Source organism: Muscardinus avellanarius (assembly GCF_963383645.1).
Source record: "Muscardinus avellanarius genome assembly, chromosome: 1".
Lineage (NCBI taxonomy): Eukaryota > Metazoa > Chordata > Mammalia > Rodentia > Gliridae > Muscardinus > Muscardinus avellanarius.
This window is the reverse complement of record NC_137786.1, coordinates 184,306,303-184,332,310: the sequence shown is the minus strand read 5'-3', so window position 1 is coordinate 184,332,310 and position 26,008 is coordinate 184,306,303. Positions and strand designations below refer to the sequence as shown.

The 26,008-nt window shown below is 43.4% G+C and overlaps 1 protein-coding gene across 1 annotated transcript in view; it reads left to right on the top strand.

The window, feature by feature from the left end:
• TRIM66 (tripartite motif containing 66) overlaps positions 1-26,008 on the top strand; it is a gene marked incomplete at both ends in the record, with an annotated part of 58,172 nt that overhangs the window by 19,347 nt on the left and 12,817 nt on the right. Inside the window, 9 exons of the mRNA XM_080707190.1 lie at positions 3,560-3,663; positions 5,781-5,928; positions 7,246-7,378; positions 7,685-7,801; positions 10,553-10,667; positions 11,841-11,987; positions 15,165-15,282; positions 17,176-18,080; positions 20,305-20,466. Of these exons, the coding sequence (XP_080563316.1) occupies positions 3,560-3,663; positions 5,781-5,928; positions 7,246-7,378; positions 7,685-7,801; positions 10,553-10,667; positions 11,841-11,987; positions 15,165-15,282; positions 17,176-18,080; positions 20,305-20,466 (1,949 nt within the window). The remainder of the gene's footprint in view (positions 1-3,559; positions 3,664-5,780; positions 5,929-7,245; positions 7,379-7,684; positions 7,802-10,552; positions 10,668-11,840; positions 11,988-15,164; positions 15,283-17,175; positions 18,081-20,304; positions 20,467-26,008) is intronic.

Sequence of the window (26,008 nt, the reverse complement as noted above, 5' to 3'; positions counted from 1 at the left end):
TGGGCTGGGGGTATAGCTCAAAGGTAGAATGCCTCTGAGTTCAATCTCCACGACCACACACACACACAAAAGAAAAAGAAATAAAAGCTTAAATATGTTGATTGAATCATTTAAATAGAAATAAGAACTATATACAAATAATAGTTTTGTATGATGTGATTTTAATATGTACCTGTAGTTAATAGTAAATATTATGTGTACATGTTTGGTGCTCTCTGCTACAGCAACACTGCATTCAAAGGGTTGATTCCTTACATCTAGGCCTCTGCTCATCCACAGACCTGTCCCTGATTTCCTGGTGAGGATGATAGTCAGGTTGCCATTTGGCTGTCTTATCTCTTCTCATTTTACCCAGGAGAATATTTCTGAAGCCCAGCTGCGATAGGCAGAGGAAAGAGGTTGGATAATCTGTACTTTCCTGCTGTGAAAAGTATGGTTCTGAAAATGACCAGGGTTACACAATCAGTGCCATCCCTGGGCCTGGAACTCACTTCCAACAGCATTCCTCAAGCACTACATCTGTGCTTTTCTTTATAATCCCCTTCTTTCTTTTCCCCACCATCCAGAAAATGCCCAGCTGGCTTCCATACTACTTTCAGTGGCTATGAGTACAAGGAATATACATGGGGTACAGCCACCCAGAAGGGATACAAATGGCCAATCTGCTAAAAAAAAGAAAACAGGCAAAATACCTTTTAATACCAATTGTGGGTTACTTTTGAATATAGTTATATAAACAGGTAGTTAAAATGTAGTGTGATACTTGTTATACTGGAATGGTGTTCAAGGTGCCATGGGAACCCAGAAGAGGGACTAATTAACTCATCCTGGGGGAAACCAAGTCTGCTTTTCAAAAGTGGAGTGTTTGAACAGGTTCAAAAGGATGGATAGGAGTATCTCTGTAAAGGAGGGAAGAAAGAAAGAGTATTTCAGATAAGGGGAACAGCATTTTTATAGAGTCATGCAAAAGGTTTGGTTGGAGGTAGCAAAGATATTTAGCAATGTCATAAGATGTGTGGCAGATGAAGCTAGAGAGAGGTAAGGCCAAATATGCAAAGATCCTTGAATGCCCAACTGATAGTTTTATTTTTAATTTTAATTTTAATTTTTTTGTGGTACTGGGGATGGAACCCAGGGGCATTATATCTCTGAGCTACATCCTCAGTTCTATTTTTTAGTCTTTTTTTTTTTTTTTTAGTCTTTTTATTATTATTTTTTAAACAGGTTCTCACTGAGTTGCAAAGGGCCTCACTAAGTAGCTGAGGCTGTCGGCGAACCACGATCCTCCAGTCTCCACCTCCCTAATGCTGGGATTATAAGTGTGTGCACCATGCCCAGCCCAACTGAGGGTTTTAGATTTAAGGCTGTCACACAAGAGGATGTGTGATGAGGCCTTGCCTGATTGATTTAGTTTTTTTCTCCTTTTTTATTCTGTTAATGAGGTTAGTTAGTGTTTGAGTACCTCCCTGTAATATGTTGAAATAATTTTCAACAAGTGGTGCAGCATCTGTTCTGTAGGTAGACAAGGTGGGTCCCTTCAGGGAAAGCAAAGTGGAAGGGAGACATAGGCACCTGGCTGCCCTGGTTGATGTCAACTGTGGAAAGCATTCTTCTTTATCTCTAACCACTATTCTTCACCAACAGGAAAATACCCAGGAGATTCCAGATGTAGTTATGTCATTAAGGCCCATGAATCTGCAAAAACGGGGGATTTTTTTTCTTTTGTGGGGAGCAAGAAATATTAAACTCTTATTTTATATGATTTTGAGTTTTCCAGATTATAGCAATTAGCTTTTGCTGCCTAATAATCCATACCAAAACTCAGCGGTTAGAACAACCAAACTTTATGTAGTTTATGATTCTACAGGTTGGCACTCCGTGCTCTGTATGGTTATTCTGGTCTGGGCTTGTCTTGTCTTAACTATATTTACTCTTCTGTCTATATTCAACTGGTGGATCACTTGGGGCTAGGATGGCCTCAGAGAGGATGTCTGAGACAACTGAGGCCTCTCTCCACATTGTTCCTCACTTCCCAGCAATCTAATAACAGGGTAGATGTTTCACAAGGCAGTCTTAGAGTTCTAAGGACAAGAGCAGAATATACAAAGCTACTTGAGGTCAGGGCTTAGAACTGATTGTCACTTTTGTTGCATTCCTTTGGTCAAAGAAAATCATGAGGCCAGCCCAGATTCAAAGGGTAGAAAGCCTACGTTTTGATCATAGAATTGCAAGGGAATGGATATGGAAGGGGGAAGAACTTATGTCCATTTTTCAATCTACCACTTCAATACTATTGACTTTCATCACCAGAAAGAGTTGATAATTGAAGTTGTTGCCCTTCCATGAATGGGATATAAGGAATTTTTTAATTCAAAGTAAGCATTCATGGAGGAATCTGTGTTTTCTTAAGTACTATCTAATTTAATCCTCATAGCAACACTTCTTTTCTCCTCTTTAACATATGATGAAATTGGCACAGAGGAATTGAGGCCCAGTGATTTGTCCAAGGGCATTGGGTGGTAAATCTGGTATTTGCACTTATATTGTCTGACTGCAAATCTAGAAAAAAATAGCAATTACTATTGTATTATTCATTAAAAAAATTTTTTTGTTGATGCACTGTAGTCATCATACATCTTAATAGAATACATGATGGTAGAGGCATACATTCACACATCACTCGTTTGTGTTGATGAGGCAGAGAAGATTGTGGTGGTACTGCTGCAGTTACCGTCATAGCCAGCCCTTTCAGGCCATCTTCATTCTTGGACATGGGTATCTTGCCCTATCCAAGAGGCTCATTTCTTTGTTCCTAGTGGGCTGACTGCTTTTGGGGGTGGGGGGGGGTGGCCTGAAGAGTCAGTATAGTCTCCAGAGAGGGTCTCATGCTGCTTACATAGTTCAAAAGCACATGATATAGAAAAATGTCTTAAAGACTTATATTTTTCTGGGGAGAGGGAGTAAGTTAAGTTCGTGTGTGTGTGTGTGTGTGTGTGTGTGTGTGTGTGTGTGTGTGTACACCCAGCATGGACTAGGTGGACATAGCCTAGAAAAAGATCTCTGAGCCCCCCCAGGGATAGACTAATTGGTACTGACTATACCAGAAAAAAATACCTCCTATATGAGCAGGCAGAACACCTTTTATTTCTCTGGCCAAAGCCTCCTGGAAGCTCTAGCTTTGAGATCTCTAAAGTAATCTTGCTACATGGTAATCTTAATGAGTGGAGCTGTGCTCTGGGCTGAACTGACTCTCTGGAATGCGGAATGAGGAATGGTAGTTGCAAGAAGGTGCCTAATTGTCAGAAGCAGAGCAGGGTTGGGCATGTAGTAGCATGGCTCATGGGAAGGAGAGGAAGCTAGGAATAGGGACGGGTAAGGATGTGAGGTCATGTTTAGAGTATCTATGTGGCAACTGCAGACTATGGCGTCAAATGTAGTTCATTTTAACACAGGTGGGTATTGCCAGCTATCCTGGTATATTTCTGTGTATTAGAAAGCCTCTGTCTATGCCTGATGTATAATCTGCTGTTGCCCTGATTCTGCTTTCTTTTGCCCCTAGAACTCATCTCCTGTCCTGGGTGTAAGCGAGTATATCTTACCAGGGATGTAACTGAACATTTTTTTCTGAAGTGCTTTCCTACTGGACAGCCCAAAATGGCCAGGGTAAGTCAGGACAAGGAAATAGCAGCTGATCTTTTGAGAAATTTGTGAGGTTCATAATTCTGTCTACTAATTACTCTATTTGACTCGTTATTTCTCCATCAGTTTTTCAAATTATACATCCATCTATCCTTCCATCCATCCATCTACCCACCATTATGGATTTGAGTGGAAGATGAATTTATCTTTTTTTTTTAATGTAGTGAGGATTGAACCCAGGGGCATTCTACCTCTGAGCTACACTCCTAGCCCTGTTTATTTTTTGTTTTGTTTTGAAACAGGGTCTCACTTATTTGCTGAGAGTCTCACTACATTTCTGAGGCTCTTCTCGAACCTGTGATACTCCTGTCTCAACCTCCCATGTACTGAGATTTTAGGCATGCCCCACCCTGCCTGGTTGAATGTATCTTAAGATACACTAAGCATTGTTTAGTATATCTGAGTGTTTTTCTCTCTCATAACTCTTTCTGAAAAAATAAAATAAAAATCAGTACTAGGATTTTTCCTTTTTACTCCCCCTGAAGTCACACCAGCCTGGATTTAATTGGCTCATTAATCTTGCCTATGTTTACCAACTGTAACCTCTTCCCTCAGTTTCTAAATTTCACATCATTTCCTGACTGGTATCTTTCTCATTCTCTCTCCACTAGATTATCTTTATCACTACATTTTATTCATTCACTAATTGACTTGTTCCTACTTTTAATTCTTATTAAATGTCTGTTATATGCCACATCTACTCCTAAGGAATTCATTCTTTAAGTACTAAAACTTTTGAATCCACATCAGTTTGTGTCATGTACAATTCAAGTGTGCCTAGAGCTGGGTGAGGTGGTACACACCTGCAATCCCATCAACTTGGGAGACTGAGGTAGGAGGATGGCAAACTCAAGGCCATTCTGGACAATTTAGCAAGACCCTGTCTCAAAAGAAAAACTAAAAAGAGCTATATATTTAGTTCAGTGGTAGACTTCCCCTGGGTTCCATTGCCAGTACTGAAAAAAAAAAAAAAACCAGATCAAATTTTCACAAATCTTCACTTTTTATGATGTTTTACATTACTCCTGGCAAGATATTTAACATTTGCACTAGGAGAGGACTGGGTACGTTAGGTCAGGTAGACCCTAGGTGTGGAAACGGCTTTAAAAGTTGGTCTGTGCTTGCTCTTTCTTGGTTGTATATGTCTATCTTTTTGTATACTACATTACCTGTGGCTTTTCCCTTCTGAAGGTAGGTTGAAAGTTCTGCTTTTGCTTGTGCTTATCCTGTTTTGTTTTGTTTTGTTTGAGGGAGCAGGAACCAAGTTTCACTATGTTTCCCTGGCCTGGCCTGAACTCAAGTGATCCTCCTGACTCAGCCTCTTGAGTGCTAGGGCTACTAGCATGGTACCATGTCCAGCTGTGTTTTCTCTCTGTTGTAACTTTTTCCTCCCTTGTCTGCCTGGTGAACTTTTCATTCAGTATCCAACTCAAATGTTACCTCTTGATGAAGACTTTTCTGGCCACTCTTAGGCTAGATTCCTAGAAATCTCTTTTTACTTCTTTAGATTTGTTACCATCTTTTTTTTTTTATTTTTTTGGTGGTACTGGGGTTTCTGGATACCCTTCTACCTCCAGGCTACACTCCCAGACTTATTTTTTTATATTTTTTAATTTGGAAACAGGGTCTCTAAGCCAGCAAGGCTGGCTTCAAACCTGTGCAATCCTCCTGTCTCCGCCTCCCAAGTGCAGGGATTACAACCACGCCTGGCTGTTACCATCTTTTAATCACAGCATTAATCACCATATTTTAACCACCATTTGTCCATCTTTTAATCACGCATTTACTGGACATCATCTGCCCAGGCTGTGCATGCTCTGAGGATGGACCTTGGCTTACCTTCTGGGTGCCCTCAACTTTAGCACAGGACCTGTGTGAATAGCCTGTGGGCCAACCACTATTCTCTCAGTCACAAAGAATGCTTTCCTTTACAAGCACTGCCAGGCAGCTCTCCAGTAGACCATACTCCAAAGTAGTGGAGGAACGGCCAGTTCTATGGGACCCTAGTCCCTGGAGCATTTGCTACGTTTAGAGGCAGGTTTTGCAGATGCAGCCAGCAAATCCACACTTTCTGCTTCCAGAACTGCTCTGAATGCAAAGAGAAGAGGGCAGCACACATCCTCTGTACCTACTGCAATCGCTGGCTGTGTAGCTCCTGCACAGAAGAGCATCGGCATGGCCCTGTCCCAGGGAGCTCACTCTTTCCCCGGGCCCAGAAGGGATCTCCAGGTACCATTTCCACCTCTCTCTCTACCTGCTTCTATACCTTAAAGCAGTGAGTGGTAAACTCCAAAGTTCCTGGAGAATAGTTTTCTGACTTTGTTTCCCAGTTGGAGAAGAAGATGGGATAGTTTCAGAGCCATTTCCAAAGGGAAGAAATTAGAAAACTTCTTCACAGTCAAAGAGGTGACTCACTCTAGCTTTGCCCTATTGGGGTGGGGTGGGTGGGTGTAGGTGAGATGGTACAGGGAGTATGGTCTTGAATTATCATGGAAGCTTTCTGATTTCTTACCTTCCACCTCTGTTTAGAACAATCATGCCTCATTTCTATTTAGTGACTCAGTTAACTTGATAGTCTGGATCGTGGCCTAGCCCTCTGTAGACACATCCAGCACCGTCTGTTTTTTTTTTTTCTTTTTTTTTTGGTATTGGGGATGAAACCCAGAGGCATTCTACCTCCAGACACACCCTCCCAAGCCATATTTTTTATTCTTTATTTTGAAACAGGGTTTCACTGAGTCACAAATGATCTCACTAAGTAACTGAGGCTGTCTGCGAACCCCAGCACCATTTATTTATTTATTTATTTATTTATTTATTTATTTATTTATTATTTTTGGTATGTGGGTCTAGGAATGGAACTCAGGGGCATTCAACCTCTAAGCTACATCCCCCAGTCCTATTTTTTATTCTTTATTTTGAAACAGGGTCTCACTAAGTTGCAAAGGGCTTCATTAAGTAGCTGAGGCTGTCCGCAAACTGCGATCCTCTGGTCTCAGCCTCCCTAATGCTAAGATTACAAGTGTGTGCACCACCACACCTGGCTTAGCACCATCTGTTTTAAATGACAATTTTCTTGAAAGTCTTTTCCTAAGGACCCTAAATTATGGGAAGGGTTATATAGTTGTCAAGCCCATGGAAACAGAGCTTATGATCCATATGATCTAGCCTGGAGCCTAGCAAGACTGAGTAGCTGGTTTCACCTCCTTAATAGCAGAATCCTGATTAATGGAGAAGTTTAATTTAATTTTGGAGACTTTATTATTCTACAGGAGATTAATATAGCAGTAGCAGGTACCTCCCTTTCCCTCTGGCAGGTGGTGGGATGGTAGGGCTTGATGGTATGTTGTTTCTAGACATCTGAACCAGGCTAAACTTGAATTTCCTTTTGTGTCCCTGAAACCTCACTATCCTGGAATGAGACATCTCCCACAAGCTCTGTGTCTCTGTGGTGTCTGTCCATAGAGGGTGGAGGGCTGCTCAGTGGAATGTGACTGAGAGTTCTACACAAGCAGAGAAGTCTTCTTTCTCTATTTTCTCTGGCAGGAGTGAGTGGTGGTTCTGGGGATTTCGCCTTGTACTGTCCTCTACACACACAGGAAGTGCTCAAATTATTCTGCGAGACCTGTGATGTGCTCACCTGCCATAGCTGCCTGATGGTGGAACACAAAGAACATAGGTGAGGCTGTGGATTGCCTACAGTGGGCATGGGAGGGCTCTGGGCTCCTTACTCTGAAAACTCTGGGCTCCTCAGGCATCAAAATCTTCTCCCTGCCTAAGCCAACCTGCAGCCCCTGGGCCAAATTTTTCTCTGTTCCTGCTGTGGGGCTTCTTGGCTTCTTTGCAGGGTCTTTGACTATCCCAAGATATAATTGCAGCCTCAGTGGGCCCAGCTGAGACTGTGCACTGTGGAGACTTCTGCTTGGCTGGCATGCTCAGGATGGGAGTCAATCGTTTTCAGCTTTCTTTCTGTTTTCTCCCCTAGGTGCAGACATGTTGAAGAAGTCCTACAAAACCAGAGGATGCTTTTGGAAAGTGTGACTGCACAGGTGGCACATAAGAAGTCCACTTTGCAGACATCTGCAAAGCAAATTGAGGACAGGTAGCACAGACTAGTCCCAAGCTAGTGCTAAAAATGCTCTATCCCCTCACTTCCTGGGTCCCAGTACCAGGCCATCAGGGTAGTGCCCATGGAGAGGATATGCAGCTAAACAGATATGGACATGTCCTAGAAGGCTTGTGTTCTGGCCTGAGGGGGCTCAAGGCCAGTAAGGGGTCTTGGGTCATCACTTAGTGACTGAGGCCAAGCTAGTTCAGGATGATCAGAGTTAGTCTGGGTCAAAGTAGATGCCTTAAAACCCATCCAGAAGTAACTCCTTAAGAATAAGGAAGGGTTCGAGCCAGGCGTGGTGGCGCATGCTTGTAATCCCAGCATTTGGGAGGCTGAGACCGGAGGATCACAGTTCGCGGACAGCTTCAGCTACTTAGTGAGGCCCTTTGCAACTCAGTGAAACCCTGTTTCAAAATAAAGGATAAAAAATAGGGCTGGGAGATAGAATGCCCCTGGGTTCCATCCCCAGTACAGAAAAAAAGAAAAAAAGAATAAGGGCTCAGCCAGGCGTGGGTGGCGCATGCTTGTAATCCCCAGGCTTGGGAAGCTGAGATAGGAGGATCGTGTAGGTTTAAAGCCAGCCTCAGCCACTTAGTGAGGCTCTCAGCAACTTAGTGAGACCCTGTTTCCAAATAAAATATAAAAAATAGGTCTGGGAATATAGCCCAGAGGTAGTAAGCTTCTGGGTTCCATCCCCAGTACCACCGAAAAAAAAGAAAGAAAAAAAAGAAAAAAAAAGAATAAGGGCTCAAAACTGGGTGTGGTGGCACAAGCTTGTAATCCCAACATTTGGGAGGCTGAGACAGGAGGATTGCAGTTTCAGTGAGACCATATTTCAAAATAAAAAATAAAAAATAGGGCTGGGAGTATAGCTCAGAGGTAGAATGCCCCTGGGTTCAATCCCCAGTACTGGAAAAAAAAAAAAAAAAAGGGTTCATAGTAGATACTGGGGAAGAGAGTCTTGTTTATTCTGAGGCTCTGCCTAGTCAGGGAAAATTGCCCTTTATGACCCCTTTCCCAGTGGTTTTTCATGTAAATCTACACATGACATGAAATTATTGGTATTTTATGCAGGAAGAGGAGTTAATGAGAATGGAAAGCTCATCATGTGGGAGACAGTAGGTTGGGCATCATATATTATTTTGTTCAATTCTTAAAAGTATTTCAGACAGGAATTATCTCCATTTTACTGATGAGACTAAGGTTCCATAACACAGCTAAATTAGTGACTGAGCTGAGTTTTGGAGCTAAGTCTATGGTGACTTCAAAGCCCATACCCTTTCTTCTTTTTTTTTTTTTTTTGGTGGTACTGGGATTCCTGGAAGCCCTTCTACCTCTAGGCTACACTCCCAGACCTATTTTTACATTTTTATTTGGAAACAGGGTCTTCTAAGCCAGCGCATATGGCTGGCTTCGAACCTGCGCGATCCTCCTGTCTCTGCCTCCCAAGTGCGGGGATTACAAGCATGCGATCCTCCTGTCTCTGCCTCCCAAGCGCGGGGATTACAAGCATGCACCACCACGCCCGGCCCATACCTTTTCTTCTCTCTCTCTTTCCCTTCCCTTCCCTTCCTTTCCCCTCCCCCTCCTCCCCTCCCCCTCTCCCCCTCCCCCCCTCTCTTTGTGATACTGGAGATTGAACCCAGGGGCATTCTACTTCTGAACTACACCCTCAGCTCTTTTTATTTTTTGTTTTGAAATGGTCTTGCTATGTTTTTGAGGCTGTCCTTAAAGCTGTAATCCTCCTGTCTCAGCATCCCTTTATTTTTTAAATAGCTTTACTAAGGTATCATTTATATACTTTAAAATCAACTTTTTATATACTATGAATCAACTTTCTAAAATGTACCATCCAGGCATGGTGGTTTATACTTGTAATCTCAGTACTTGGGAGGCTGAGATCAGAGAATCACAGATTTGTGGACAGCCTTAGCTACTCAGTGAGGCCCTCCCAACTTAGTGAGACTCTGTTTCAAAATAAAGAATAAAAACTAGGCATGGTGGCTCACGCTTGTAATCCCAGCATTTGGGAGGCTGAGACCGGAGGATCACAGTTTGTGGACAGTGTCAGCCACCTAGTGAGGCTCTTTGTAACTCAGTGAGACCTTGTTTCAAAATAAAGAATAAAAAATAGGGCTAGGGGTGTAGCTCAAGGTAGAATGCCCCTGGGTTCAATCCCCATTACTGCAAAATAAAAGTCAATAAAATGTACAATTCATTGGTTTTTCATAGAATTGTACAATTATATACATTATTGCTACTTTTAGGACATTTTCATTACTCCCCAAAGAAACCCCATATGCATTATAAGCCACCTTCTTTTCTTCCCCCCACCCCTGTCATCAAACAGTGGGTCTGTCCAAGCACTTTCTACCTCATTGCAGTATTTCTCAGAGTATCTTCCATTTTTAGACAACACATTCATATGATATCATACTCATTCTCTGTCCTGCCTCTAGTGCTATGACAGTTGTTGAGCTTCCGAGTCTACCCAGGAGTGAACTTAGACTTGAGGTTTATAAAAAAAAAAAAAAAAAACAAGTTGACCTTTAGGGCTGTTGGCCCACTTGGGTCAAGTGGTCTGGGTTGTACAAAGGGTTGGGGTGGAGAAATTTTTTTCCTTTTCTTTGTTTGGTGCCAACTGGCCCATGGTCTCCAGGTTGGTGTTTATGTTTCTTGTCTCTCAACCCTCATGGGCCATGAAGGAAGGACTCACCATATTTTGTTCCATCCTGTTTGCAGGATTTTCGAAGTGAAGCATCAGCACAGGAAGGTGGAAAACCAGATCAAAATGGCCAAGATGGTTCTGATGAATGAGCTGAACAAACAGGCCAATGGACTCATAGAGGAGTTGGAGGTATATGTGGACAGATGGATCAGATGGATTCATTCTGTACTCTGTTTGGGTCAGAAACTGGCCTATATCAAACTAGTTTCAGGGCCCTGGGTGAGAATTAAGATGTGGTTTCCATAGCTCTTTGCTAATTTTTTTTTTTTTTTTTTTTTTTTTTTTACTGGGGGTGGAACCCAGAGACTTTGTACCTCCGGGCTATACTCCCAGCCCTATTTTATATTTTATTTGGAAACAGGGTCTCACTAAGTTGCTGAGAACCTCACTGAGTAGCCAAGACTGGCTTTGAACCTGTGCGATCCTCCTGTCTCAGCATCCCAAGCACGGGGATTACAAGCGTGTGCCACCATGCCTGGTTCAGCTCTTTGCTAATTTTGGGAAGATAGCTCATTTAAAGGCTAGAAAATCAGTTTATCAATGCAATGGCATTTTTTTTTTGTATTGTGGATAGAACCCAGGAGTATTCTGCCTCTGAGTTACACCCCCAGCCATATTTTATTTTTTATTTTTGAAACAGGGTTTTACTGAGTTGCTGAGGCTGGCTGCAAACTTGCAATCCTCCCGTCTCAACCTCTCAAGTACTGGAATTTCTAGCATATTTCACCACATCCAGCTCAATGGCTCTTCTTAGGCAGCTAGCATCTTTGGCTACATATGGTTATAGTTTTGAAAGTCACAAAGCCAGGTGTGGTAGCACACAGTTGTAATCCCATACTTGGAAGGCTGAAGCAGGAGGATAACAAGTTGGTGGCCAGTCTCAGCAACAAAGTTAGGCCTTCCACAACATAGTGAGACCCTATTTTAAAATAAAAAGAATAAAATAGAGCTGGAGGTGTAGCTCAGAGGTAGAATGCTCTTGGGTTTCACCTCAGTACCATACACACACAAAACAAATCGGAACTAGTTTTGAGAGTCACAAAACAACCAGCTTCTATAGCATATTATGTCCAAGAGATGTAGACATGCATTTATTTCCTCTTTTACCACTCACTCTATTTTTACAGTAGAAAGTCTACTGTCTCTCTTTCCCTTCGACCATCCATCATCAGTCCATGACAGCAGTCTGTCCTGCTGTTTGCTTCTCAGTAGATTCTATCAGTGTTCACACCTATACATGCCACCCATCTTCCCAAGCAGGTCCAAGAACAAGAGCAGCAACTCTGTCTTCTTTCTATCCAGGGCATTACTAATGAGAGAAAGCGGAAACTGGAACAGCAGTTACAGAGCATCATGGTTCTCAATCGACAGTTTGAGCATGTACAGAATTTCATCAATTGGGCTGTCTGCAGCAAAACCAGCGTCCCTTTCCTTTTCAGCAAAGAGCTGGTAAGAGGAACCTTCAACCCCTCAGCCTGTCCTTGAAGCTGATCAGAATACCACCTTTGTCACAGGGGCAGCGAGGCTGTCCTTGGAAGTGCCTTTTTTTATCCTTTAGGGTGGAAAGAGGAGCAAGATAGTAGCTCCATCTGTCCTTCAAACTTAATTACTACTTTTGGTTTAGTAGGTGAACACCATCTTTTCCCAAATTATATAGTACAAAGGACCCTGGTGCTGAAATGTTTCTTCTTTCCTCCAGGTAACTTAGAAAAGCCCATAGTTCTTTGTCTGAAGTTATGGATTCAGATATTATCCTGGACCTGAGCAGTGTGCAGACATGTCACAGGAAGTTACTAGGTTCTAAGTGGGAGGTGAAAGTGAAAGGAGGGGTGGAGGATTTTGAATTGTTGGGCTTGGGATGATAGAGATACCCAGGAAGGGAGGAGTTTTGAGAGAAGTTAATGGGTTGAATCTAAGGAGCCTAGATTCCTACCTAAAAGAAGAAATCCAAAAACTGTTTCAATAGATGGTTCTAGAAGTCAGAAGGGTTGGAAATAGAAATGCGGGAGTTACTGGGATATTGGAGGAATCACTGTGGGAGAGTGTGTGAAGGAAGAAGAGGTGAGCATATCTGGTGCTCAGGGTATTTCATCATTGTCTACATAGAGGAAGAGAATGACTGGAAAAGAATGAGAAGCAATGGTTAGGAGTTGGAGGAGAAATGGAGTATGTTGTATAGAAATTGACCGAGTTCCAAATTTAAGTTGTCAGTGTTTATCCATACTACATATGTGAATAGTGAGGGGAGACACCTGAGATCTAGAAATTAGGAGATCTGTGATGATTTTTTTTTTTTTTTTTTGGTGGTACTGGGGGGTGGAACCCAGGGACTTTCTACCTCCGGGCTATACTCCCAGACCTATTTTATATTTTTATTTGGAAACAGGGTCTCACTAAGTTTCTGAGAGCTCACTAAGTAGCTGAGGCTGGCTTCGAACCTGTATGATCCTCCTGTCTCAGCCTCCCAAGCATGGGGATTATAAATGTGCGCCACCATGCCCGGCCTGTGATGATCTTTTGAAAGAACCTCCAGCAAAGTAGAAGAGCCAGGAACCGGTATGAGGAAACTAGTGATGGGAAGTGAGGAACGAGAGATAGAAGAAAAATAATTTGAGGAGGAGGCAAAGTAGGGGAATTTTTTTTAGGTTTGGAAAACATTTGTACACATTTATATGGGAGAAGAGGTCAACAACAGAGAGGAGAGGTGTGTGATGGAGTGAGCATACTTTTTTCGTGTGTGGTACTAGGGATTCAATCCAGAGGCACTTAACTGCTGAGCTGTAGCCTCAGCCTATTATTTTATTTTATATTTTGAGAAAGGAACTTGCTAAGTTTTGAGGCTGGCTTCAAACTTACAAACCTCCTACCTTAGCCTCCTGAATTGCTAGGATTACAGGCATGTGTCTGTACTCAGAGTGAGCCTCTGGCAAGGCAGGAAAAGGTGGGATCTAGAATGAACTGGTTCACCTCAAACACAAGGACACGCCCTCTGTGGGGGATGGGAAGGGAGAAAGATAAGGAAGTTCAGTTTGGAGGTTGGGGAGATACTAGTTTGGGGAGGTAAATTTTTTTATTAGTGCATAATTATACAAAATAGTAGGCTTCATTGTGGCCTATTTGTACATGCATATAATATAATTTAATTAATTTCAGGGGAGGTTTTTTTGTAGTACTAGGAATGGAACCCAGGGGCATTCTACCTTTGAGCCACACCCCCAGACCTACTTTTTATTTTTTTTTATTATTATTATTATTATTATTATTATTATTATTATTATTTGGTGGTACTGGGGATGGAACCCAGGAGCCATCTACCTCCGGGCTACACTCCTAGACCTATATTATATTTTATTTGGAAACAGGGTCTCTTAAGCCAACTGAGGTTGGCTTCGAACCAGCACGATCCTCCTGTCTCAGTCTCCCAAGCGTGGGGATTACAAGCATGCGCCACTATGCCCGGCTTTATTTTTTGAAACAGGGTTTCACGGAGTTGCAAAGGGCCTCACTAAGTAGCTAAGGCTGTCTGCCAATCACGATCCTCCTGCCTCAGCCTACCATATGGCTGGGATTACAAGTGAGAACCACCACGCCTGGATGGGAGTTTGTTTTTTATGTTCTTTTTTTTCCCCCCTCTGTGAAGTAGAAGGAGATAATAAGAGGGTGAGGCAGTGGGTGAATGACACTGAAGATTTTAGTCATTGAGGATGGTGAAAAAAGAGAAAGGTGACAAGAAAAAGGGCTTGGGTACCTTTCAGTGGTACCCCTCGTTAACATAGCCCTAAATAGTGTGACGTTGGGATGACTGGATTGACCTAAGGTAGTTGACCTAAGTTAGTGATGAATTCCTACCCAGAATACTAGGGAGGAACTAAGGAACTGCTGATGATGTAACTGAAAATGTTGGAAGCTGGGAGACCCTATGGACTGGAGAACAGGTATCAGGAGTTCAGTGAGATTAAAGAGTGAGAGCTAGTTATGATCAGGGAGTAGGTTGTTGGAGTTAAAAGTCTCAGAGGTAGAATGGTTCTAGATGATGAACAGGGTCTAGGTGTGGTGACTGAGCTAAAAATAGAGATGAAGGTGATTGACACTAGAGAAATGAAGGCAGTAAGAGGCCAAAATATTGATTGAGACCTTAGTTAACTAGATGATGGTAGGGCAGGCTTTGGACACTTGTGAAAGTATTAGATAAGTGGGAGAGTTAGTGATGGGAAATGGATGAGAGCGATGAGAGAGGAAGATGGTGACTGAGAAGGGTAGATGGGTGTGGTACATGCTGGTGGAAGGACTGCAGTGGAGAGGGGAGCCCAGAGAAGGTTGCCCTGTGCAGGCTTTCCTATGGAGTGATGGTACAATGAATGGAGCTTCCAGGCAGCAGAGAAGGAATCACAGAGCATTTTAAGCCTGAAGGAGAAATGACATAGGGATTCCTGAAGCCTGATGAGGGGAATGGGATCAACTGGAGGATGGGAAGGTACTAATGTCTGGGAATGATTGATAGTATGGGGGATGACCTGAGACTAAAGAGCCATGACTTTAAGTCCTTTAACCTGTGAAAAGAGTGAGGAATGGGGAGTTCCATTCAGTACTGATGTCCAAATAAATGACTTTTAGTGCTCTTGTCAGATTGTGTTTCAGATGCAGCGATTGCTCGAGACAAATTGTAATACAGATCCTGGCTCCCCTTGGAGTATCAGATTCACCTGGGAGCCTAACTTCTGGACCAAGCAGCTGGCTTCCCTTGGTGAGCCAGGACCCACTTTGTGGGCTTTGACCTAATTTCTAATAAATGTGGGGAGTCTTTTAGCTCACTGGATAGGTCAGCATGTACCCAAGAGAACGCACTTCTGAGACTGCTAGTGGTCATGGAGTCATTCAGCAAACCTGAGAGGGAGGGAGAGGGGAGGATGGGGAGACTAAATAACAATGGCAGTATAGAACTTTGTAATAAGATCATTTAAAATCTGAGCTTCCTATTCTTCATGAATGTTCCTGTTACCTTGGTTTCATTCCTGGAGAAAGAGATACAACATTGGCTGTGCCCTCCAGAATGCAATAAGGCAGTGCAGGTGAATGTGTGTCTCTGTGATCACTCAAGGTGTGATGTGTGGGTACATCTTAGCAATAGTGAGAGTGAGAGAGAGAGAGAGAGAGAGAGCGAGCGAGAGAGAGAGAGAGAGCACGCGCAGATACTTTGGGACTAAGATGTAAGCAGATAAATCACAACCTTGTGCATTTTACTTCCTTGCAGTTACTTGGTGGCAGTCAGTCTTTAGGAAGAGTGTGAAAAGCTTAAAATTGTGTCTGTGTTGACAGCCTAATGAGCTTGTTAAACTACTGTCCAACAGCTGCCTTCATTTGAGGCTGTAATCTTATTGAAAGTTTTCTCAACTCAGCAAAGTGATAAATAATATTTAGATTTATTTTTTGCTTTCCCCTTCTTTAAGACATTTGGTTGGCACCTGTTCTGGGTTAGGCTCATCCTGGGCACTAGGGGACCAAAGGTGAAGTTGGCACACACCCTTTGACCTTAAGGAACATGATCTTCCCCTAAGTAGGCCTTATTAAAACAATGAGGTAAAGGGGTCCCTAGACAGAGAAAGTAATAGATACAGTCTATTCCTTCACAAAAGGTTCAGAGACCTTAGAAGACAATGCTGGTGTCTGGCACTGACTGATATGAAAGCCTTCCTACTCTCTTTCATCGTATGTGCTCAATACACAGTTTTCCATACTTTTATCTGGAGACTTTCTTATTTATCCCAGGGATGACTATCTGCCCTTTTCTACTCCCTTCCCATCTTCAATGTTGATTTTTTTAATCAAAATCTTGATTGGGCTGTTATGTTAAGAAAGGAGTGGGTGCAAGCCAGGTGTGGTGGTGAACACTTGTAATTCCAGCATTTGAGAAGCCGAGACCAGAGGATTGGTTCAAGGACAGCACTAGCTACTTAGAGATGCCCTTTGCAACTCAGTGAGACCTGATTTCAAAATAAAGAATAAAAATAAGGCTGGGGGTGTAGCTCAGAGGTAGAATGCCCCTGGGTTCCATTCTCAGTACCACAAAAAAAAAAAAAAAGGAAGAAAGAAAGAAAGGAAAGAAGAAAGAAAGAAAGGAAGAAAGAGGAGTGGGTGCTACTTGAAGGAACCCATGTTTCGCTAGTGGGATAGGAGTGGAGTCAGGGATCTAGTAAAAGTGGAATGAATGATCTGGTAAATGCTGAATGAATCCCTCAAATATCCCCAGCCTCAAAAGCAGGTTCATACAGGTGTGATTACTGGCGGCATTCTAGACTGAGCATTGGAGTACTGGGGGTGGAACCCAGAGGCTTCCTACCTCTGGGCTATACTCCCAGACCTATTTTATATTTTATTTGGAAACAGAGTCTCACTAAGCTGCTGAGAGCCTCACTAAGTAGCTGAGGCTGGCTTCGAACCTGCACGATCCTCCTGTCTCAGCCTTCCAAGTGCGGGGATTACAAGCGTGCTCCACCACGCCCGGCCAGGAGTTGAATTTCTTAATCTCTGTGCTTAGTACAGGTTTGTTGAATGTCCTTTGGTCCTAAGAGCAGGGAGTAGCAAGTGAAAGAGTAGATGCAGGTTAACTTTGGAAAAATTCTCTATTCTGAATTTCCAGGCTGCATAACCACTGAAGGTGGACAACTCTCCCGGGCAGATACTCCTGCTTATGGAAACTTACAGGGGCCATCATCCTTTTATCAAAGTCACCAGTCCCCAGTAGTTCAGCAGGAGGCCCTCAGCCACCCCTCACACAAGTTACAGCCCCCAGCACTGTGCTCCTCCTCTGTGTGCTGCTCCCACTGCTCTCCAGTCTCTCCATCCCTCAAAGGCCAGGTCCCCCCACCTAGCGTACACCCAGTCCACAGTTTTAGGCAGCCTTCTGAGATGGTGCCCCAACAGCTGGGGTCACTGCAGTGCTCCACCCTGCTGCCCAGGGAGAAAGAGCTGGCGTGCAGTCCTCATCCCCCAAAGCTGCTACAGCCTTGGCTGGAAACCCAGCCTGCCTTGGAACAGGAGAGCTCATCCCAGCGGCCAGGGCAGCAGCTAGCTTCCCAGCCTGTGTGCATCGTACCGCCACAGGATGTTCAGCAAGGAGCTCATGCCCAGCCCACCTTACAGACACCCTCCATCCAAGTCCAGTTTGGCCACCACCAGAAGCTGAAGCTCAGTCACTTTCAGCAGCAGCCACAGCACCAGCTGCCAGCTCCACCGCCTCCTCCACCTCCACCCTTGCAGCAGCCACCCCCGCCTCTACCTCCGTCTCAGCATCTGGCTTCCAGTCAACACGAGAGCCCTCCTGGGCCTGCCTGTTCCCAGAACGTGGACATAATGCACCACAAATTTGAGCTGGAGGAGATGCAGAAGGACTTGGAACTTCTCCTTCAGGCTCAGCAGCCCAGCCTGCAGCTGAGTCAGACTAAATCTCCTCAGCATCTTCAGCAAACCATTGTGGGGCAGATCAACTACATTGTGAGGCAGCCAGCACCTGTCCAGTCCCAAAGCCAGGAGGACACCTTGCAGGTGAGCTGTCTTATCCTAGGACTGCTCAGGGAACTCGGCCTTTCTGGTCACAGGGTGGCACAGGAAATAGTTTCTTCATCTTAGGGTGGCTTTGAGCTCAGCCCTCACATTCCAAAACTATACTGAGCTCAATCTCTCACCTTAGGAAAGCTGCAGAGAACATAGCATCTAGTTCTAATATAGATCTGGGCTCAGTATATAGAGCAGCCTGATTTAACCCTGCCCTCCCGGATGGCACTGGGACTTTGTACATAAATGTTTCCTCCTCCTCCTTCTCCTTCTCCATACTGGGATGGAACTCAGATGCCCTCTACCTTTGCTGCTGAGAGCCTCACTAAGTTGCTGAGGCTGGCTTCAAACCTGCAATCTTCCTGTGTCAGCCTCCCAAGTACTGAGATTACAAATATGTACCACCATGCCCGGCTTCTTCTTTTTAATGTTACTGGAGATTGAACCCTGGGGTGTTCTACTTCTGAATTATACCCCCAGCCCTATTTTATTTTTATTTTGAAACAGATTCTTGCTAGGTTGATGAGACTCTTACTACTTGCAGAGGCTGTCTTCGAACCTGCAGTCCTCCTGTCTCAGCCTCCCAAGACCTGGGATTACAGGTATTTTACCTCTGAACAATACCCCAGTCCTATTTTATTTTTATTTTGAAACAGGGTCTTGCTAGGTTGATGAGTCTTACTACTTGCAGAGGCTGTTTTTGAACCTGTAGTCCTCCTGTCTCAGTCTCCCAAATACTGGGATTACAGGTATGCACTACCATGCCATTTATACATGGTCCCTTCTGAGTTGTGCTGACCTCCTGCCAGTGCCAAGGCATGAGGAAGGCTATCTCTTATCTTTGTAACTCCCTTGCTGGGAACTTATTAATTCCAGGCAGGGGGAAGGGGAGAGCTTAAGGAGTTGAGTGAAGTGTGCATTGGATCCCCTCATGGGTGGTGCTTTTAGAACAATGCACAGACTTAAACTTTATTTCACATCGACTAAGCTAGATCTGTTTTATATATGCCATACAATCCCTGAACAATAACATTGTTCAGGAGGCATTACCATCTGTATTCTATAGGTGCAGAAGTTGGGGTCAGAGAGGATAAGAAGTTTGCATAGAGATCATACCACACTTAGGAGCAGAGATCAGACTTGGATCCAGGTTTTCTGACTTTCTGCAGTTCCACAGAAGAGGCCTTGCTCTGTCCTTAGGCCTCCTCTGTTATGCTTAAGTAATGACAACTTAGGATAATGTTTCAAAGGCCATTCCTTTAAACTTCATTTCTTTAAAGGGATGTGGAGCAATCACTGTGATAGCAGATAAGGGTCTAGGATTCAGAGAGGACCACAGCTAAATTTAAGTAAAAAATTAACTTTATTATGGAACTGGGCATTGTGGCACACCTATAATTGCACTATTTGGAAGGCAGAGATAGGATTTCAGGTTTAAGGCCAACCTCAGCAGCTTAGTGAAACCCTGTTTCAAAAAAATTATATATATATATGGCTGGGGGGTGTATCTTGGAGGTAGAATGACTCTGGGTCCAACCTTCAGTACCAGACAAATAAAAAACTGTGTTATGGGGCTGGAGATGTAGCTCAGTGGTGGGGCCCTGGGTTCAGTCCCTAGCACCACCAAAAAAACAAATACCTTTTTTTTTATCATTCTAGAAGTAACTATGACAGAATGAGCTCAAAATTTCTGGATTGTTATATAGTCTTAGGTAAAGTTTAGGCAAGAGTATTTTTTTCAGGATTTTTTTTTGTGTGTGTGTGGTATTGGGGATGGAACCCAGGGGCATTCTACCTCTGAGTTATACCTCCAGACACATTTTTTTTATTCTTTATTTTGAAACAGGGTCTCATTGAGTTGCAAAGGGCCTCACTAAGTAGCTGAGGCTGTCTGCAAACCTCGATCCTCCTGTCTCAGCCTCCTGAATGCTGGGATTACAAGTGTGTGCCACCACACCTAGCTTTTATTCTTTATTTTGAAACAGGGTCTCACTGAGTTGCAAAGGACCTCATTAAGTAGCTGCTTTCTGCAAACTTCAATTCTGTCTCAGCCTCCCAAATACTGGGATTACAAGTGTGCATCACCATGCCTAGCTAATTTTTTTCAGGAAATTTTAAGCAGCTCACAGTAGTGGCAGAACAGGCACGAATCCTTGCTGCTGCTGCTGCTACTCTCTGCAGTGAAACCCACCCCAGTTCTTGTTTTCTTTTCTAGGTTACAGATGAGCCTCCAGCAACTGAGGGCCCAAAGCCAACTATCCCTCTTGAAAAGAATGCTGCTGCTGCCTTGACCCAGACATCCGGGGAAGAAACTCCTCATAGTGTCCCCACAATGGACAGCACTATTCAGCACTCCTCTCCAAATGTGGTGAGAAAGGTACTCATGGAGGCCACTTTCCCTGACAGGGGGCCCACTGCCAGCCAAGACCCCAGACCAGTTGATCAGGAAGATGGGGTGGGGGCAGGAGTGTCCGTGTTTCATCCCTGGATGCTACACAGCCCTGACTCATGCCTTCTGTCTTAATGAGTCAGCGACATAGGTCCTTCTCCACCTCCATTTTCACTCCCACAGAGTGTTTAAACTGAGGCCTTTTGGGCTTTATTTCAAGTGGAAGGGAAAGAGAGCCAATTTATTGAACTCTTACTCTGCTTAGAACAATATATGGTGCCTATCTTACACAATCCTCCAACAATTGCATGAGGCAGGCATTGCCTTGGTATAGCTAAGGAAACTGAAGTTCGGGGCTCTACTTCCAGTAGGAGAAAGAGCTGATGTTTACCCAAAATGAGATCTGTTAGAATCCAAAGCCTGAACTTTTCCATTCTGCAGTGAAAATGAGAAAAATATTTTATGTGGCCTCTACAACCCAAAGCTGATTTGCCTTAGAATTTAAGTCGCTGGAATTTTTTGGGTGAGTGGTCTGCAGGGATTCCCTGAAGAGATAGCTGAGCACCTAGGGACACTGAGATCTCTTGAAGATGAGTTATAGGAGGCTTTCCTGGATACCCACTGTGAGTTTTTACCCTGGCAATAATCAGATCCCCACAATTCCTCATCTGTCTCTAACTACCCATGCCCTCTCTCCCTACCTCTCACCTCCCAGCTGAAACTTCAGCACTGGGCACATCTTCCACTTGCCCTCCCTGTACCCCCTGACTCAGTTCCACTTGTCCTGTTGCCATGTCAGACCTGGTGCCCTCTGTCACCTAGTGTCTCCAACTGGCCCTGGTCATGAAGCTCTGTCAGGTAGCCTGTACTCTTCCAGCTTGTTTCTTCAGACCTGCACTGCCCTCTGGTCCCACAGCCCTAGCTCTGCTAGTTGCTCAGTGTACTGCCTTTCACAAATTTTTTCCAATAATACCACTGTCATCTACATCTTAGGTCTGTCATTCTTGGTGATACTTAAGGGGTGGCAAAAGTGAAATCTTAATTTGGAAATAACTGGTGACTCTTGAAGTCTCAGAAAGCCTCCAATATTAGTGGCCTTTTGTCTGTGCTTCGACTGTTGAAAATAATTTGGCCTAGAGGATTCGGAGGTGATGCAAATAGGTCCTTTATGGCTCTTAGGGATTTAACTTCTTATACTCGGGCCATCATTCATTTATTTATGCATTTGTTAAAAATTTACACATACACACACACACACACACACACACACACACACACACGCCGCCTATTCAAATATTTTCCAGCCTCTGGGTATACATTGTGGGATAAGGTAGTCCTACACTGGAGTTTACAATCTTGTGGGAGAGAGAAACAAGCAACAACAATAAATTGATAAAGTGCAGTGGTAGTCATTAGGGTATACTCCAGGGGAGTGCCAAAGACTGGGAGAGGGAGCTATTTACAGAACACTTCTTAAAAGATACAATTTTAATCTGAGATTTGGAGGAGAAGCTGGGCTAGTCAAGAGGGGAAGGTTAGAATAAATTAGTCAAGGAGAATGGCATCTTGGAAAGTCCACAAGTGAGAACACTTGTCTAAGTGCCTGGGACATTTAGTTTAGATAATTTGGCTTGATAAGAATCAGGAGATGCACTAGGAAATAAGAATGATTGGATTCAGAGAGGTTAGAGGACCTGGTCAGTTAATGTTTGGAGTTGGGATTCAGTCTCGGGGGCTTTGGTGGTGATGATAAAAATTTTCCATCAAGGAGGGTCATGGTTTGAATTAAATTAGAAAGTTCACTTTAGTGGTATTAAGGGAGACCAGAATAGTCCAGAAGAGAAATAGGAGGCTCGATGAAATCAGTAGCCATGGGAATGAAGAGGAAGCAAGGATTTCAAGAGCTCTCAGGTCACAAGAGTGTGATTGACAATAGGAAGGGAGGCAGAGAAAGCCCTTGGGCTCTAAGTCTTTCTTGGCCCACTGGGAGGAGGCATAGGGAAAAGAACATATTTGAGAGGAGAAAGAAGTTAAGTCTTGAGTTGTTGGCAGATACATTAGAAGATTCTGGAAAGCAACCGCTGTGGATGTCAGTTCAACAGGAAGCATGAGACTTGTCAGTGCTCAAGTGGTAATGGAATCCATGCAGAAAATGCTGCTGCTCATTTGATGAGGCTCTGTTCTATGCCTGTACATAGTACAGAGGGAGGGAGGTGAGACACCTACAGGCATGGAAACCGGGTTGCCTCTGTGAGTTGCTCACAGGGCTCTCTGAGCATCAAAGGAATACTACCTTCCGGTATCTGCATATTGGCAATGGGATTAGTGAAGGTCTTAGAAACGCTTGTCATTTTGAACTGCTCCTGAATTTTATGGACTGGGGCTTGTACAGAAGTCACAGGGGCAGATGACCTTTCATTTTTTCAGATGTTTTTAAGTTTTCCTCACGGTTTTGACTCCAAGAAAAAGAACCCTGAAGGTTGGCATCCTGAACCAGGAACCCTTTGGTGTGACAGAGAGAAGTACTAGTTATACATAGAGCTACTGCAATAAAAAAAAGGGGTCTCTTTAAGGAAAGTCATTGCCTTGAAGCTGGGTTTGAGTGGGGTGGAAGATGTAAGGCTTGAGGATACTAAACATTTTGAGTACTTTTATTATTGAATGATAATACTTTGTATAGTATTTTATACTTTTAATGGGTTTTACATGGATGATTCCATTTTATCTTTGTTTATCCTAGCAATACTATGAGGAAGCCACTTTCTTATTCCCCTTTGAAAAATGTGGAAACTGAGACACAGAGAGGTTAAGTGACCCACCCAAGAGTTTATACAGCGGACCCTGGGCAATGTTAGGACCAGCACACAGGTTCCTGACTCACTCTGTGCTCAGTGATTAGGTTAAATTGTCTCTCTGTGTACTGCAGTGGGAAAATAGACTTCATTTGCTGAATCTCCTGCCTTTATAATCTTTGAAGTAGCCTGAGGCTTTGCTGGGGAGAGGTCTTAGAACCCAGCCCCAGTTGGTCTTGGTTATCTTTACCTGGTAAAGGTGTTTTGGCCTTTAGTCAGTCTTTACTCAGACCTTTACTCAGCCTGTGCTGGCCTAGAGTGCTGGGGAAGCCAAAGTCTACCTGAAGGTTACAGACCAGAGGAACCTGTGACACCAAGCATCTTTCTGTGTGTTCCATGCCGATTATGTACTGTATTATGACAAGGAGGACGTCTGTTAGAGCAGAGCATCTGTGCACAAGGACCTGGAGTTGGTGTTAATGAGCTCATGGTGAAAACAGATTGTGGTTAAAAAATGTGAAAGTTCTAGAATGGGTTTTCTAGAGGCCTAAGATTCCCTCTCAGAAGCAACTTGTCTTACCATCTACTTTGCATCCAGGATATTTTAAAATGAATTTTGACATTTGTTTGGCACTAGCTGTCACCCAAGTTGCTCATTCTTGGTTCAGCCATTCTGAAGAAATAGCATGTTCACAACTCTACAACAGAAATTTCTTACTTCCCAACTGAAACTAGAAGACATTCTGGTGGCTTCTTTTCATACTTCTGGACTGGTCAGTTGCAAAAAAAATACACACAATTTTTAAAGCGACTGGATGGAGTCAAAGCCATAGGCATCACAGGGATCCCTGAGTCCCGTTCACCTGAAAGAGAGACTTCTTTTCTGCTGCTCATGATGTAGCTCCACACCTTTCACTGAGGACTTTGAAGACAACAGGGATGCTGCTCATGGCTTAAAGGGAGTCTGGGATTTATTTCCAATAAATGATACTGAATCAGTAGGTATTCCTGTGACCCAGATTAAGAGTGACACAGAAGAATAAAGGATGATGATTTGGGTGGATAACATTTATGCCATTACCAAAGCACTTTGATGCCTGAACTCTTAATTTAAATTTTATAACAGCTCATTGAGATTTATATCAGCCTGTGGAGGAGGAAATTAAAGTGTGGAAATGGAGAAATGACTTTCTTAAACTCATGGTCTAAACCCTGGCATATATGAAGAAATACTAGGCTTCTTACATTTACAGTCTCCGGCTACACTACAATGGACTAGATCATGGATTCGCAAACTCAGAAATGATGTTTATCTCTTGACCTCAGCCCTCACAGTAGCCAGAATGTTCTTAGGGCTTGATGGTGCTTTCTGAGGGCACGTCCTATTTTCTGGTCAACACCTGCAGAACTGTACAGAGATTTTGTTTGTCCTATGCATAAGTCAAGCTGAATCCTCCCCAGGTCTGGCACCCTGGATTTAGCACCCTCAAAGTAGTTTATCTTCTTAATTCTATCTTGATTTCAATAAAAAACCAAACCCAAGATCTCTGCCTAGGTTACTTGGCCCACAAGGAAACAGGTCCTTGCTCACAGGGTATACATTTCTTCCTCTGTCATGGGTAAAATACCTCTGACCCAATTTTTATGTGCCTCCAAGGCTTGGGTTCTGAGAATTCCACTCATCTGTTTTCACTTCAGACTTATTGGACTCCACTTATTCCTTTCTTTTTCCTTCCCTCTCAGACTCTGGGATCTTCTTTGTTGCCTTCCCCAGATCATCAGGGTACTGGGCATTCTCAGTTATTTTCTTTTTACTGCCCATGAACTTTGTCCTATTTGACATATATCAGCATAGTAACATCCATGGAATAGCCTTGACTAGTATAAGAACTTTTCATTGAGATGGGAGAGTACTCACTGTCAACAAGAGTAACCACTTTCTATTAAAAGTCAACATGAAGCCAATTGTTGGAACAGTCAGTCCCTTCCTCACCTGTCTTATGCAGTTGCCTCAAGACCTACTAATACTAAGCCAGTCTGAAGCTGTTGAAGCACTCAAATATTTCAAGGATTTAATTCACAAATCTATTTACCTCTGCCCTTCTTTCCGTATCTGTTTCCTCAGCTAAAGAAAAGGTCTTCAGTGTATTTCCAAGACACAATTCTCAAGTCATTGGTCCCTTCTCCTACTGCATATTTACATAGTGGTCACTCTTTGGTGATTTCAACCACTGGGCAGGGGTAAGGGGGGCTGAAACCTGAAGTGAGCAAGCGGAGCTTCAGAGCAGCAGCAAAACCAAATGTGACAAGAACCTATGCATTATATTTATATGAGACCATAACGCCCCACTCAGTCATCTTGTCAGCATTCTTGATCTAGGAAGTTCCGATGTTTGGTTTTCTTTAGAAATTTAAAGTTTTTCTACATCTAAGTAGTAAAGCAAGTTAGGAGCTGCCTATAATGGCAGCTAAAAAGGGAGAAGACAAGAACCATCACCTGGAAAAGTGCCACCGCATGAGGTCATGCATTGAATGGGCAGGCTAGGCTCTCCCTTCTTAGTGGAAGCATCCCTAGACTACTTAGTGGTTCCCCAAAGTTACTTGAATCATCAGACTCCATTTACTCTGTTTAGTAAGACAGGACAGTTCATAAAGTGTTTTAGGAGTAGTCCCATTTAAAATAATGTTTTTAAGTCATTTGCATTTTGTTATTAAAAAAAGCATGTTTTAGATATCGG